At 38.0% G+C, this 14,215-nt stretch overlaps 1 protein-coding gene across 1 annotated transcript in view; it reads right to left on the reverse strand.

The window, feature by feature from the left end:
- Cnbd1 (cyclic nucleotide binding domain containing 1) overlaps positions 1-14,215 on the reverse strand; it is a 347,578-nt gene that overhangs the window by 72,962 nt on the left and 260,401 nt on the right. Inside the window, exon 10 of the mRNA XM_052175437.1 lies at positions 12,139-12,295. Within this exon, the coding sequence (XP_052031397.1) occupies positions 12,139-12,295 (157 nt within the window). The remainder of the gene's footprint in view (positions 1-12,138; positions 12,296-14,215) is intronic.

Consider the following 14,215-nt stretch of genomic DNA (forward strand, 5'->3'; position numbering starts at 1 on the left):
ACTCACAAAAGAACACACATGGTATGCACTCATTGATTTGTGGATATTATCCCTAAAGCTCAGAATAAAAAAGATACAATTCACAGACCACATGAAGCTAAAGAAGAAGGAAAGCCAAAGTATATGTGCTTCAGTTTTTCTGATAAAGGGAAGAAAATACTCACAGGAGCAATTATGGAGATGAAGTGTAGAGCAAAGACTGAATGAAAGGTCATCCAGAGACCGTCCTAAGGGGATTCATCCTATAAACAGTCACCAAACTCTGACACTATTGTGGATGCCAAGAAATGCTTGTGAAAGGAGCTTGATATGGCTGTTGTCTGAGAGTCCCTGTCAGACCCTTATAAATACAAAGGCAGATGCTAGCAGCCAACCATTGGACTGAGTGTGGGGTCTACAACAGAGGACTTAAAGGACTGAAGGAGCTGAAGGAATTTGCAACCTAATAGGAAGAACAACATTATCAACCAATCAGACCCCCCAGAGCTCCCAGGGACAAAGCCATCAACCAAGGGGTACACATGGCTCCAGCTGCACTTGTAGGAAAAGAATGCCTTGCCAGGCATCAATGGGAGGCAAAGTCCTTGGTCCTATGAAGGCTTGATAGATGCTCTAGCTAGGGAAACTGGGGGAAGGTAGGTGGGAGTGGGTTGACTGGAGTAATATCCTCATAGAAGCAGAGGGAAAGGGAATGGGATAAGGGTTTTCTGGGAGGGGGAGAAACTGGGAGTGGGAATAACATATGAAATGTAAATAAAGAATATATTTAATAAAAAAGAATGTCCAACATCTCCAGTGATAATCAGAGATCATAAATGAAAATATCTAAAATATCATGGACTTATTCAGCTACAAAATAGAAAACTCATTGAACTTCAAGTCAAATAAACTAAATAGATCCACAAGTAGACAATACATGTATTGTCAGGTATCAGGGTGCAATACACGAGCATTGAGGTAACGAGAAGAAAGTGACCCATCATGTGGAAAAGTTAAGAAATAATATTGTTTATCAAGAAGCTTTATTCTGTACGGAGGTAGAAAGAAGGCAGAGAGAGAGAGAGACAGAGAGAGACAGAGAGAGAGGAGAGAGAGAGAGAGAGAGAGAGAGAGAGAGAGAGAGAGAGAGAGAGAGAGAGCATGCTGAAAATATATGGCCAGAGCATGTCAGCTAAGACTTCTAAATCTAACAAACATTACCTTCAAAATGATTGAGAAATAAACCAACCCTAGATAATAACAAAAATATTGTCACCTGCAAGTGAGTCTACCAAAAAATAAGATGGTTTGTTTCACTGAAAGGGCAATATGAAACAATTTGCTTTTACCTGACAAAACAATGTGCCACAGAAGAAATAATTGCATAGCTAGCTATAAATTATAATATAAATATGTGTTTTAGTTTTTTACCTTCAGAAAGGAAAACCTGTTGGTCACTCAGATAAGAAGTGGGAAGTGACAGAGTTGACATAGGTTGCCAGTTCGTTATTCATTTTGTCGAGTGATTGTTAAACTGAGCATAATAATTTCTCCTGTTCAATATATACCTGTTTTCTATAGATTTGTCTTTGTAATACTCATCTGTGATATAAAATGTAAGAAAACCGGCTGTTTTCATACATCATTCAGTTTATAACAGATTTATACTTCCTTAGACAGTTTTCCTCAGACATTTAATCAAAGTAGAAATCTTGTAAGTCTTTTGAGAGTCCTCTCATTGATACAATCGATAGTTCTTCATAAGGTTTGTTCTATGCTATTATGTCTTAATAGAAATCAACTATTGGTGTTTCCCTTAGATTATTGGAGAAAAAGGATTAAGTCATTTATCACATCTATAATCCAGATTTGCTTTATAAAAGGACATTAAATTGATCTTGTTTTCTGTAGTTGTAAGTCTTGAAATAAAAACATGTACAATACTGTCTGACTCAGTATACATAGTCAGAAGGTAGATTAAAATACTCAGCTTGGTAGCTATAGCAGCTCATGTAATGAAGTGCACTTTCATTTTTCAAATTAGTTATGAAGAACCAAATCTTCAAAAGTCAAAGGAGAGGAAATTTCTTCATAACTGAGAGGAAGGGTAATTGGGTAGATCAGAATCCAGTGGTTTACAGTGACCTAATCTGAGAAACATCAAACAAAATAGGGGCCATTTTCTGACTTTAATGATGTTGGAAAAGGACACTTCTCCAGCGTAAATGTGAGAGAGATACATATGACCAATATGTTGTTTTACTTTTATGAAGAATAAGAATAACACAAAGATCCAACAAAGAAAGAGAACTTCAGACCAATTTCCCTTATGAACATCGATGCAAAAATACTCAACAAAATTCTTGCCAACCGAATCCAAGAACACATCAAAACGATCATCCACCATGATCAAGTAGGCTTTATCCCGGGAATGCAGGGTTGGTTCAATATACGGAAATCCATCAATACAATCCACTACATAAACAAACTCAAAGAACAAAACCACATGGTCATTTCATTGGATGCTGAAAAAGCATTTGACAAAATTCAGCATCCTTTCATGCTTAAAGTCTTGGAGAGAACAGGAATTCAAGGCCCATACCTAAACATAGTAAAAGCAATATACAGCAAACCGGTAGCCAGCATCAAACTAAACGGAGAGAAACTTGAAGCAATCCCACTGAAATCAGGGACCAGACAAGGCTGCCCCCTTTCTCCTTATCTTTTCAATATTGTACTTGAGGTACTAGTTCGGGCAATTCGACAACATAAGGAGGTCAAAGGGATACAAATTGGAAAGGAGGAAGTCAAACTATCATTATTTGCAGACGACATGATCGTCTACCTAAGTGACCCAAAGAACTCCACTAGAGAGCTCCTACAGCTGATAAACAACTTCAGCAAAGTGGCAGGTTACAAAATCAACTCAAGCAAATCAGTGGCCTTCCTATACTCAAAGGATAAGCAGGCTGAGAAAGAAATTAGGGAAATGACCCCCTTCACAATAGCCACAAACAGTATAAAGTATCTTGGGGTGACTCTTACCAAACATACGAAAGATCTGTATGGCAAGAACTTCAAGACTCTGAAGAAGGAAATGGAAGAAGACCTCAAAAAATGGGAAAACCTCCCATGCTCATGGATCGGTAGAATCAATATAGTTAAAATGGCCATTTTGCCTAAAGCACTATACAGATTCAATGCAATACCCATCAAAATCCCAACTCAATTCTTCACAGAGTTAGAAAGAGCAATTATCAAATTCATCTGGAACAACAAAAAACCCAGGATAGCTAAAACTATTCTCAGCAACAAAAGAAAATCTGGGGGAATCAGTATCCCTGACCTCAAGCAATACTACAGAGCAATAGTGTTAAAAACTGCATGGTATTGGTACAGTGACAGGCAGGAGGATCAATGGAACAGGATTGAAGATCCAGAAATGAACCCACACACCTATGGCCACTTGATCCTCGACAAAGAGGCTGAAAACATCCAATGGAAAAAAGATAGCCTTTTCAACAAATGGTGCTGGTTCAACTGGAGGTCAGCATGCAGAAGAATGCGAATTGATCCATCCTTGTCTCCTTGTACTAAGCTCAAATCCAAATGGATCAAGGACCTCCACATAAAGCCAGACACTCTGAAGCTAATAGAAAAGAAACTGGGGAAGACCCTTGAGGACATCGGTACAGGGAGAAAGTTTCTGAACAGAACACCAATAGCGTATGCTCTAAGAGCAAGAATTGACAAATGGGACCTCATAAGGTTACAGAGTTTCTGTAAGGCAAAGGACACCATCAAGAGGACAGATCGGCAACCAACAAATTGGGAAAAGATCTTCACCAATCCTACATCAGATAGAGGGCTAATATCCAATATATATAAAGAACTCAAGAAGTTAGACTCCAGAAAACCGAACAACCCTATTAAAAAATGGGGTACAGAGTTAAACAAAGAATTCTCACCTGAAGAACTTCGGATGGCGGAGAAGCATCTTAAAAAATGCTCCACTTCATTAGTCATTAGGGAAATGCAAATCAAAACAACCCTAAGATTTCATCTTACACCAGTCAGAATGGCTAAGATTAAAAATTCAGGAGACAGCAGGTGTTGGAGAGGGTGCGGAGAAAGAGGAACACTCCTCCACTGCTGGTGGGGTTGCAAATTGGTACAACCACTCTGGAAAGCAGTCTGGCGGTTCCTCCGAAAACTGGGCACTTCACTTCCAGAAGATCCTGCTATACCACTCCTGGGCATATACCCAGAGGATTCCCCACCATGTAATAAGGATACATGCTCTACTATGTTCATAGCAGCCCTATTTATAATTGCCAGATGCTGGAAAGAACCCAGGTATCCCTCAACAGAAGAGTGGATACAAAAAATGTGGTATATCTACACAATGGAGTACTATTCAGCCATTAGAAACAATGAATTCATGAAATTCTTAGGCAAATGGATGGAGCTAGAGAACATCATACTAAGTGAGGTAACCCAGACTCAAAAGGTGAATCATGGTATGCACTCACTAATAAGTGGTTATTAACCTAGAAAACTGGAATACCCAAAACATAATCCACACATCAAATGAGATACAAGAAGAAAGCAGGAGTGGTCCCTGGTTCTGGAAAGACTCAGTGAAACAGTATTTGGCAAAACCAGAACGGGGAACTGGGAAGGGGTGGGGGGGAGGACAGGGGAAGAGAAGGGGGCTTACGGGACTTTCGGGGAGGGGGGGGGCTAGAAAAGGGGAAATCATTTGAAATGTAAATAAATTATATCAAATAAAAAAAAAGACAAAAAAAATAAATAAATAAATAAATAAAAAAAAAAAAGAATAACACCTATTTATGCTTTCTAGGAATCTGACTTACCAACTTTGAGTACTGTGTAAGCTTCTAAAGTTACGTTGAACTGTTTAAAGCAAGAACAAATTAAGAGTATCCTTCTGGTCCACTAGTGTAACAGTAGCCTGTCTGTTACCAATGTAGCCAACCAATCACTCTGACTGGATTTCTGTCCCTGCACAGAAGAAAATTTATGTCTGGTACTGTTTCTCGTTTCAAAACCCATGGCACTGAATTCATAGATCCTAGGTAGAGGGAATTACTACTGTTGTTTTAATTTGTTAATTTGGTGCCATATCAACTTGGCATCTTAAAATTGTGTTTATACCCAAAGACAAATGCTACTGTTAGATTTAATAGGTGAGCATTCTGTTGGTAATAACAGTTCTATAAATGTATAGGTGCTCTGGTTTTCAAGAATAACTGAAGGCTAGGCACTTCCTTGGTACCTGCTGGTCATCTCACATCAAGGATGCAGCTAGACAATGTTCATTTGTTCCTCCTGCCCTTTAATTCCAATCTCTAGCTTTGAAGCAGACCAACTGCCTTGATCTCACCTTCCTTTGCCCCCATTCTCAGAAGATCTCCTACAGACTTATGCTACCACTCACCTCATCCCTTTGTCTCATCCATCAAATCCCATAGACAGACATTCCAGGGAAACCTCCCAATTACTAATGACCAGAGAAACATTTTTACTACTCACCAAATTGTAGCAGAATACCTGATGTGTCCTCTTCTTTCCCTCTGCATGCCTTCCCAGGAGTTTATACAAATATGAGGGGCAAACTCAGCTTACTTCTCTCCTATGAACCCTCTCAGTCCCACTAGTCTAACCCATCCCTATTTCCAACATGTAGAAACACAATCTACCCAGGACCCACAGTAGCCACACCTGGCAGGATCTCAAATATATTCTCTACTAGATAACCCACAGCCACCACAGTCTTCTAAGAAGCCAAGACAGCAAGAAAAACCTAGAGCCAGAACACATACCCAGTAAGGAAAAGACTGGATATCAGCAACCAGATAGATATCAGTTCAGAGCAAAAGTATGGAAAAGGTATTCAATTCAAATGAACTCCAAAAGTAACCTGATACAACCATGAAAAAAATGAAAAAAAAATAGACTTTAAACCAAAACTAACCAAAAGAGATAGAGAAGGACACTATATACTCATCAAAGGGAAAATTAACTAAAAAATATTGAAATTCTAAGGATTTATGCACAAACACCAGGACACCAAAGTTTGTCAAAGAAACATCACGACCATTTGAATCACATATTGGTCTTCACGTGGTGATATTCCACCTGTGGCAATAGATAGGTCATCCAATCTATTGCTAAACAGAGAAACTATACGACATCATAAATCAAATAAACCTAACCGATATTTACATACCATTTTACCCAAACACAAAAGAATTGATCTGCTTCTCAGAATCTCATGGAACATTCTTCAAAATTGACCACAGACTTGGACATGAGGCAAGGCTCAACAGATACAAGAAAGTTAAATCATATCCAGCATCCTATCTGACTACCATGTATTAAAACTGAATATTAACAACAGAAAGAACAGAAAGTCTACAAAGTTATGGAAAATGAGCAACTTTCTACTGAAAACCAATGTGTCTAGACAGAAATTCAAAAAGTATTATGAATGAATGAAAATGGAAACCTAACATATCCAAACTTATGCAACACAATCAAGGTTGTGGTAAGAGGCAACTTCATAGCACTGAGTGCCTATTCTTAGTGAATGGATCTCTTTGCAAAGGGAAAATAGAATGGATTTTGCAAGTGTACTGGGAAGCAGGAGGACACAGGAATAGGAGGCATGGGGAATGGGATTGGAAGAGATGGAGAAAGAGAATATTGAAAGAGACAGCAGGAATTGGAGGTCGTATGTGCAGCAATGTAGAAACTAGTGCAGTAGAAATTCCCTGAAATCTAAGGTAGTAATTCTAGGAAGTCTCTTACTAATGAGGATACAGAGTACAAACTGGCTACCTCATGTAACTAATCAAGACTCTGAGAAAAGGGACTGGGAGGTCTACTAAGCCACAAAACCTTCAACCTACAATCTGCTTTTCTCTGCAATATGTTCTGGAGTAATAGTGGAGCAGAACTTGTGAGAGTGCCCAACCAATGACTAGTCAAAATTGGAGCTCTCATCAAGGAGAGGTAGCCCACACCTGGCCTGGAGCTCAGAAACCAGATGCAAGACATCCCAGAAACCAAGAATGGACCCAAATATTATTGCCAAAAAAGTCAATGAACTAACTCCTAATGATATTCTACTATACTAATAGATTGAATTCTAACCCAAATGTCATCAGAGAGGCATCCTCTGGACTCAGTGGGAGCAGATGAATAGACCCATAGACACACACTAAGCAGAGCCAGGAGAATCTCCAATGGAAAGGGAGAGAAAAGATTATAGGGCTCATAAAGGACAATAAAAGAACATGGTCCATAGAGTCAACTAAGCAGAACAAACATGCCTCAAAGAGACTGAAACAAAGATGGATTTCTGTATATTGAACCATCCCTGCATCTCTGGGATGAAGCCTACTTGGTCATAGTGAATGATCATTTTGATGTGTTCTTGGATTCGGTTGGCAAGAATTTTATTGAGTATTTTTGCATTGATATTCATAATGGAAATTGGTTTGAAGTTCTCTTTCTTTGTTGGATCTTTGTGTGGTTTTGGTATCAGCGTAATTGTGGCTTCATATAGAAAATGTGGAATATTTACACAATGGAATACTACTCAGCAATTAAAAACAATGAATTCATGAAATTCTTAGGCAAATGGTTGGAACTAGAGAATATCAACCTAAGTGAGGCAACCCAATCACAAAAGAATACACATGGAATATACTCACTGATAAGTGGATTTTAGCCCAGAAGCTCTGAATACCCAAGATACCACTCACATATCAAATCATTACCAAGAAGAAGGAAGCAGAGGGCCCTGGTCCTGGAAAGGTTTGATGCAGCAATGTAGGGGATTACTAAAACAGAGAAATTGAAGGGTTGACTGGGGAACAGGCAGAGGGAAGGGGGCTTATGGGACTTATGTGGAGGAGGGAACTGGGAAAAAGGAAATCATTTGGAATATAAACAAATAATATAGAAAATAATAAAAAAATAAAATGAAAAAATAAATTTAATAAAGAGACTGAAACAATAAACATGAACCCTGTATGGTTTGAGCTAAATCATCTGCATATACCTTATTGTTGTGTAGCATGGTGGTCTTATGGGAATCCTAACAGTGAGAGAGGGGGTCATCTCTCACCCTTTTGTCTGTGCTATGAATCCTTTCCGTATTACTGGGTTACTTTAACCAGTCTCAGTATGAGACTCTGTGCCTAGTTTTATTGAATCTTGTTAGGCCATTTGCAGTGGATATCCTCGAGATAACTGGTTGGTTACTTTATTTTTTTGAGGGGAAATCTGGTATTAGGAGGGTATCTGAGGAAGAGGGGTAGTGAGGGGAGGGACAGGAAGAAGTGAAGGGAGATGAAGCTGTCGTCAGGCTATAATATAAAGAACTGATTATATATATATAATATAACCTCTCTAAGGCTCAGAGAATTTTTTAGAAGACAGGACAAAAATATAGGAGATGAATAAAAGGGAGAAGTATGGTGAAATACTCTTTTCTGGGCATGACACAGCCATTACAATCAAGTCTCTTAGCAACTTAAATTTTTCTGTACCGGACCTGCATTAACCTGTACCTGTGAAGAGTCAGTCATGTGTAAGGGAGTGGTTCACAGATCCCTACCATTTCCTTTGTACCTTTTGGGTATTGATAAATGTTGGAGATCAAGGAGTCTCCCACTGGTGAGATCACTAGCCTTCAATTGACAGTTACAAACCACAGATGTGAGGATGGCAGTGGGTAAACTTAATGGTCCAAAGAACAAAAGACATAAAAATGTCAGAGAGTCATACTAAGGTTGTGATATTGGCAGGATTTGGAAGAAGATAGGAGAGTAATCACAATACACATTGTATATGTAGAGTCTATATGAAATTGAATTTAAAACACTAATTTTAAATAAGCATTTTTTGATGAAAAGTGTCTCAGTGCAAAAACACTATGTTGAAAAGCCCTAGATTCCATCCACAACACCATGTATGTCCTCTACCTCCACGCACAAACAGACATATACACAAACTATAAAGTCCCCTTTTCATGTATAAATATATTCCTTTCATTAAACTCAACCATGCATTAATTTCCTAGAACTACTTTTGCTTTTTAAATGTATTTTTATTCCCTTGAAACAAAACATAAAATACTTACAATGTGGAAATATAAATATATTCTACAATAAACTCATTATTCTGTTGCCTTATAAATTTTGGGAAAATATAGTTTCTAATTGTAATTCTCCCTAGAGACTAATGAATCAAGAAACTAGCTTGACAGTAACCTTGTGAAATCAGTCTTAAAATAAATGAACTGCAGAATAAATTTTAGAAGATGAATAGCATGCACATGAACAATTTCATCTCTATAACATACCATCTATTTAAATTTGGGCTGCCGGGTGGCAAAAAAGATTCTAATAAATGCTTGAAAAAAAACACATTCACGTGTTTGATGATGAATTTTATGTCAGTTTGATGGGGCTATGCAATTTCAGATATATGACGAAAAACCTTTTCAGGTATGTGTTATAAGGATGTCATTAAAAGTGATTAGTATCTGAAGTAGAAGACAGAGCAAGGAAAACTCACAGTCATCAATGTGAAAAGATAAAATACAATTATACAATGAATTAGTAGCGCTACAAAAATAGATAAAGTATGAACTCTCTCTCCTTCAGTATCTCTAATTTCTACATGCCTCCTTATTCTGGAACATTGTTTTTCTAACCACTAAAGAAAAAGATTATCAAATATTCATAACCCAAAACTTACTAAATTTCCTCACTACATGTAGAGGTGTATGCATATGTGTGTGCATGCAAACACACACACACACACACACACACACACACACACACACACACACAAAACCTTTCAGATCTTTAGTCTCAGACCAGGGCAAAATTAGTTTCACCAACAACTTCCCTTACTCTCAGGCCTCAGTCTATAAACTGATTAACACCTCTGGCTTTTGCAAAAAGAACTACTTGTGGCTTCATGAACTCCTGGTTCCAAATAAGAAACTTCCCAGTGAATCTCCTTTACATACATAAATATTCAGTTGGTTTTGTTTCTCTGTAAAGCCCTGAATGATAGTAATGTGTGAAATCTTTATTTAAATAAAAGGATATCTAATGTGCACTTAATATTATTAGTGAAAGGAAAAACATGCCAAATACTGAAGAAATTATTGTTTTAATTCATAGTTGGTGATGTTAAGTGATATTTAATTTCAAGAGAGTTGTATTTGAATAATATCAGTATGAAGAAAGTTAACAAATACCACTTCAAACACCACACATTTTAAAAACAGACCAGAGATTGGATTAGCCTTTTCATTTGAATGAAGTTTTAGCAAGTATGTATTGTACATTCTCTAGGAGATTTATATCCTAAAAAATTTGGAATCCAAGAATTCTGGTCCATTGAGGTAGTTTAAGAAAATCTTGTCACCAACCTTAATGTCCAAAAATGTCTCCTATTATATTATTTGATAGTACGTGGCATTCTTTAACTTAATGTACAGAGAAGCACTTAGAATTATACCAAGTAGCACTTAGAATTATACCAAGTAATGGCTTAGCCACTATTCATTTCTGCTTATATGCAATTGCATGTCTTAATCTGTGATAGCATCATTATTCTGTTATTATTACTAGAGCCCTAAAATTTCAATATTTGACTTAAATATTGCAAAATTTGGATGTGTGTATATGTGTGTGTATATATGCATATGCATTCATGTGTTTTGGCATGTGAGTATATATCTATGCATGTGTGTATGCTGCCTATGTTTGTATATGCATGAATATGTGTTTGGGTCTTTTTGTACATTAGCATTGCACATATTTTGCCTGATTCAAACTCATCAAAGAAACACCTTAAATATAGTATAAATTATACTGTAAAACCAGGACTGCTACATTTAACAGTGAATTATCAAGAAGGATAGTAAATTCCATAAGCTGAAAGTAGAAAAATGGAATCAGAAAAGTGTAAGGGGCACATCTATCTACTATATATCCATTTCCAATCTAATCTATCTCTCGCCACTATGATGTATACATATCTACACTCACTTGGATGTCTCAAGTTTTCGGAGAGGGCTAATATCCAATATATATAAAGAACTTAAGAAGTTAGACTCCAGAAAACCAAACAACCCTATTAAAAATGGGGTACAGAGTTAAACAGGGAATTCTCACCTGAAGAACTTCGGATGGCTGAGAAGCATCTTAAAAAATGCTCAACTTCATTAGTCATTAGGGAAATGCAAATCAAAACAACCCTGAGAATTCACCTTATGCCAGTCAGAATGGCTAAGATTAAAAATTCAGGAGACAGCAGGTGTTGGAGAGGATGTGGAGAAAGAGGAACACTCCTCCACTGCTGGTGGGGTTGCAAATTGGTACAACCACTCTGGAAATCAGTCTAGCGGTTCCTCCGAAAACTGGGCACCTCACTTCCAGAAGATCCTGCTATACCACTCCTGGGCATATACCCAGAGGATTCTCCACCATGTAATAAGGATACATGCTCTACTATGTTCATAGCAGCCCTGTTTATAATTGCCAGATGCTGGAAAGAACCCAGGTATCCCTCAACAGAAGAGTGGATGCAAAAAATGTGGTATATCTACACAATGGAGTACTATTCAGCCATTAGAAACAATGAATTCATGAAATTCTTAGGCAAATGGATGGAGCTAGAAAACATCATACTAAGTTTGGTAACCCAGACTCAAAAGGTGACTCATGGTATGCACTCACTAATAAGTGGATATTAACCTAGAAAACTGGAATACCCCAAACATAATCCATACATCAAATGAGGTACAAGAAGAAAGGAGGAGTGGCCCCTTGTTCTAGAAAGACTCAGTGAAGAAGTATAGGGCAAAACCAGAACGGGGAAGTGGGAAGGGGTGGGTGGGAGGACAGGGGGAGAAAAGGGGGCTTATGGGACTTTCAGGGAGAGGGGGCTAGAAAAGGGGAAATCATTTGAAATGTAAATAAAAAATATATCTAATAAAAAAAAAACAACAAAAAAAAAGCTAGGCTTAAAATAAAAAAAAAATGTCCCTTCACTTTTCAAAACCCCCTATGATTAAATGGCACAAGAGTTAAATGGCATTCATGCATTTACCATGTATGTCTCTATCTTCAATAACTGCCATCTCTACTTCTCGTCCAGTAATAATTGTGCATGTGAAGGGAGCTTGAAGAAGAATGCTGATCTCACCAAAGGACTCCTTCTCCTTAAGTTTACCCATATAAACAAGTTTTTTCATTTTTTTCTGCAAAACATAAGGACAATAGAATTTTTGGGAAAATATCCACATAATCATTATTACCAGAAACTCAACAATTTATAAACCATCTAGCTAAAAGCAATTAGCAGCCAAGTTTGTTGACATTAGAGGTAACATTTACATTTCATTTTATTCATTTATATTATTCCTTTTATAGTAAAGTAATAATACAGTCAAGTACCCTTCAGTATATGAAAGCTAGCTAACAACACTGACCCTTAGTTATGCAGCTATTACATTATTTTAATGTCTACTAATTCAGAGTATGCGTGACTATGAGAAGATTGATGATGATGATGGAAATGGTGATGATGATGTGCATGTAAAGAGCTGCGGACTTCAGTTCTTTCTTTTTACTCTGTGGGTTCCAGAGTTTGAACTCAAGTTTGTCAAGCTTGGAGGCAAGCTGAGGCATCTAACTATCCTGCATTTCATTTTTAAATATGTTAAGATGTCTGAGAAATGTTGAACTAGTTCAAGTTTTCAAAGCCCCAAGAATAGTAGAGTGTAACATTTTTTTCTTTTTCTTTTTTTTAATTAGGTATATTCTTTATTTATATTTTAAATGATTTCTCCTTTCTTGGCCCCCCCAAATTTCCATAAGCCATCTCCCCTCCCCCTGCCCCCCAATCAACCACCTCCTGCTTCCCTGTCCTGATATTCCCCTACACTGCTGCATTGAGCCTTTCCTGTACCTCCCTTTGATGTCCAACAAGGCCAACCTCGGCTGCCTATGCATCTGGAGCCATGTGTAACACCATGTGTACTCTTTGGTTAATGTTTTTGTCCCTGGGAGCTCTGGGAGTACTGGGTGGCTCATATTATTGTTTCTCCTATGCCGCTGCAAACCCCTTTAGCTCCTTTGGTCCTTTCTCTAGTTACCCCATTGGGGACCTTGTGCTCACTTCAATGGATGGCTGAGAGTGGTTCCCTCTGTATTTGTCATGTACTAGCAGAGCCCCCCAGGTGACAGCTATATCCTGCTTCAGTCAGCAAGTGCTTGTGGGCATCAATAATAGTATCTAGGTTTTTTAACTGTATATGGGGTGGAGCCCTAGGTGTGGTAATCTCTGGATGGTCTTTCCCTCAGACTCTGCTCCACATTTTGTCTCTGTATCCTTCTGTGGGTATTTTATTCCCCCTTCTAAGAAGGAACAGAGTATTCATAAAACCCAGAGATTTCACCTCACGCCAGTCAGAATCGCTAAGATCAGGAACTTAGGAGACAGCAGGTGCTGGCAAGGATGTAGAGAAAGAGCAACACTCTTCCACTGCAGGTGGGATTGCAAGCTGGTACAACCACTCTGGAAATCAGTCTGGTAGTTCCTCAGAAAACTGGCCATGACACTACCAGAGTGTAACTTAACCACATTTTGTGAACGACCAACTGTAATAAACTTCCGCCTCAGGTAGAGGACACAGTTATTGGTGTAACTGAAGGATGGAGATGAGAAACTATAACAGCTATAAATGATGGAGTAAACCAAGCTAGCTATTCACTCTTGTCTGTCTTTCTTTCATTGTGTGGGTGTGTTTGCTCATAAGTATGTTACTGTGAATTAATCTCATATCTGTTTACATGTCACAACTGGATATTTCATGAGCTCTATCTCCAATTATCATGTGTTCGTAGTAAAAATGGTGATTTCAATTGAATAATCTAGTAATTGATTTCAAATCAAGGTCCTTGTGTGGTAGTCTTTGCAGCAGTTTCAGTACAGGTGGTTCGGGAAAGGATGAGAGGATAATGGCATCTTTCCTTGGAGATCTAATCAGTATTAAAACTATGACGATCAGGTAAACATAAGCATGGAAAAACAAGTATCCCCAGAAGACAAGCACTTGACAGGCACTTGAACAAGGAGGAAGTCTTTAGTGTGTTGAAGTCAAGTCGTAACAGCTTTA

This window comes from Apodemus sylvaticus, chromosome 3 (genome assembly GCF_947179515.1).
Source record: "Apodemus sylvaticus chromosome 3, mApoSyl1.1, whole genome shotgun sequence".
Taxonomy (NCBI): Eukaryota; Metazoa; Chordata; class Mammalia; order Rodentia; family Muridae; genus Apodemus; species Apodemus sylvaticus.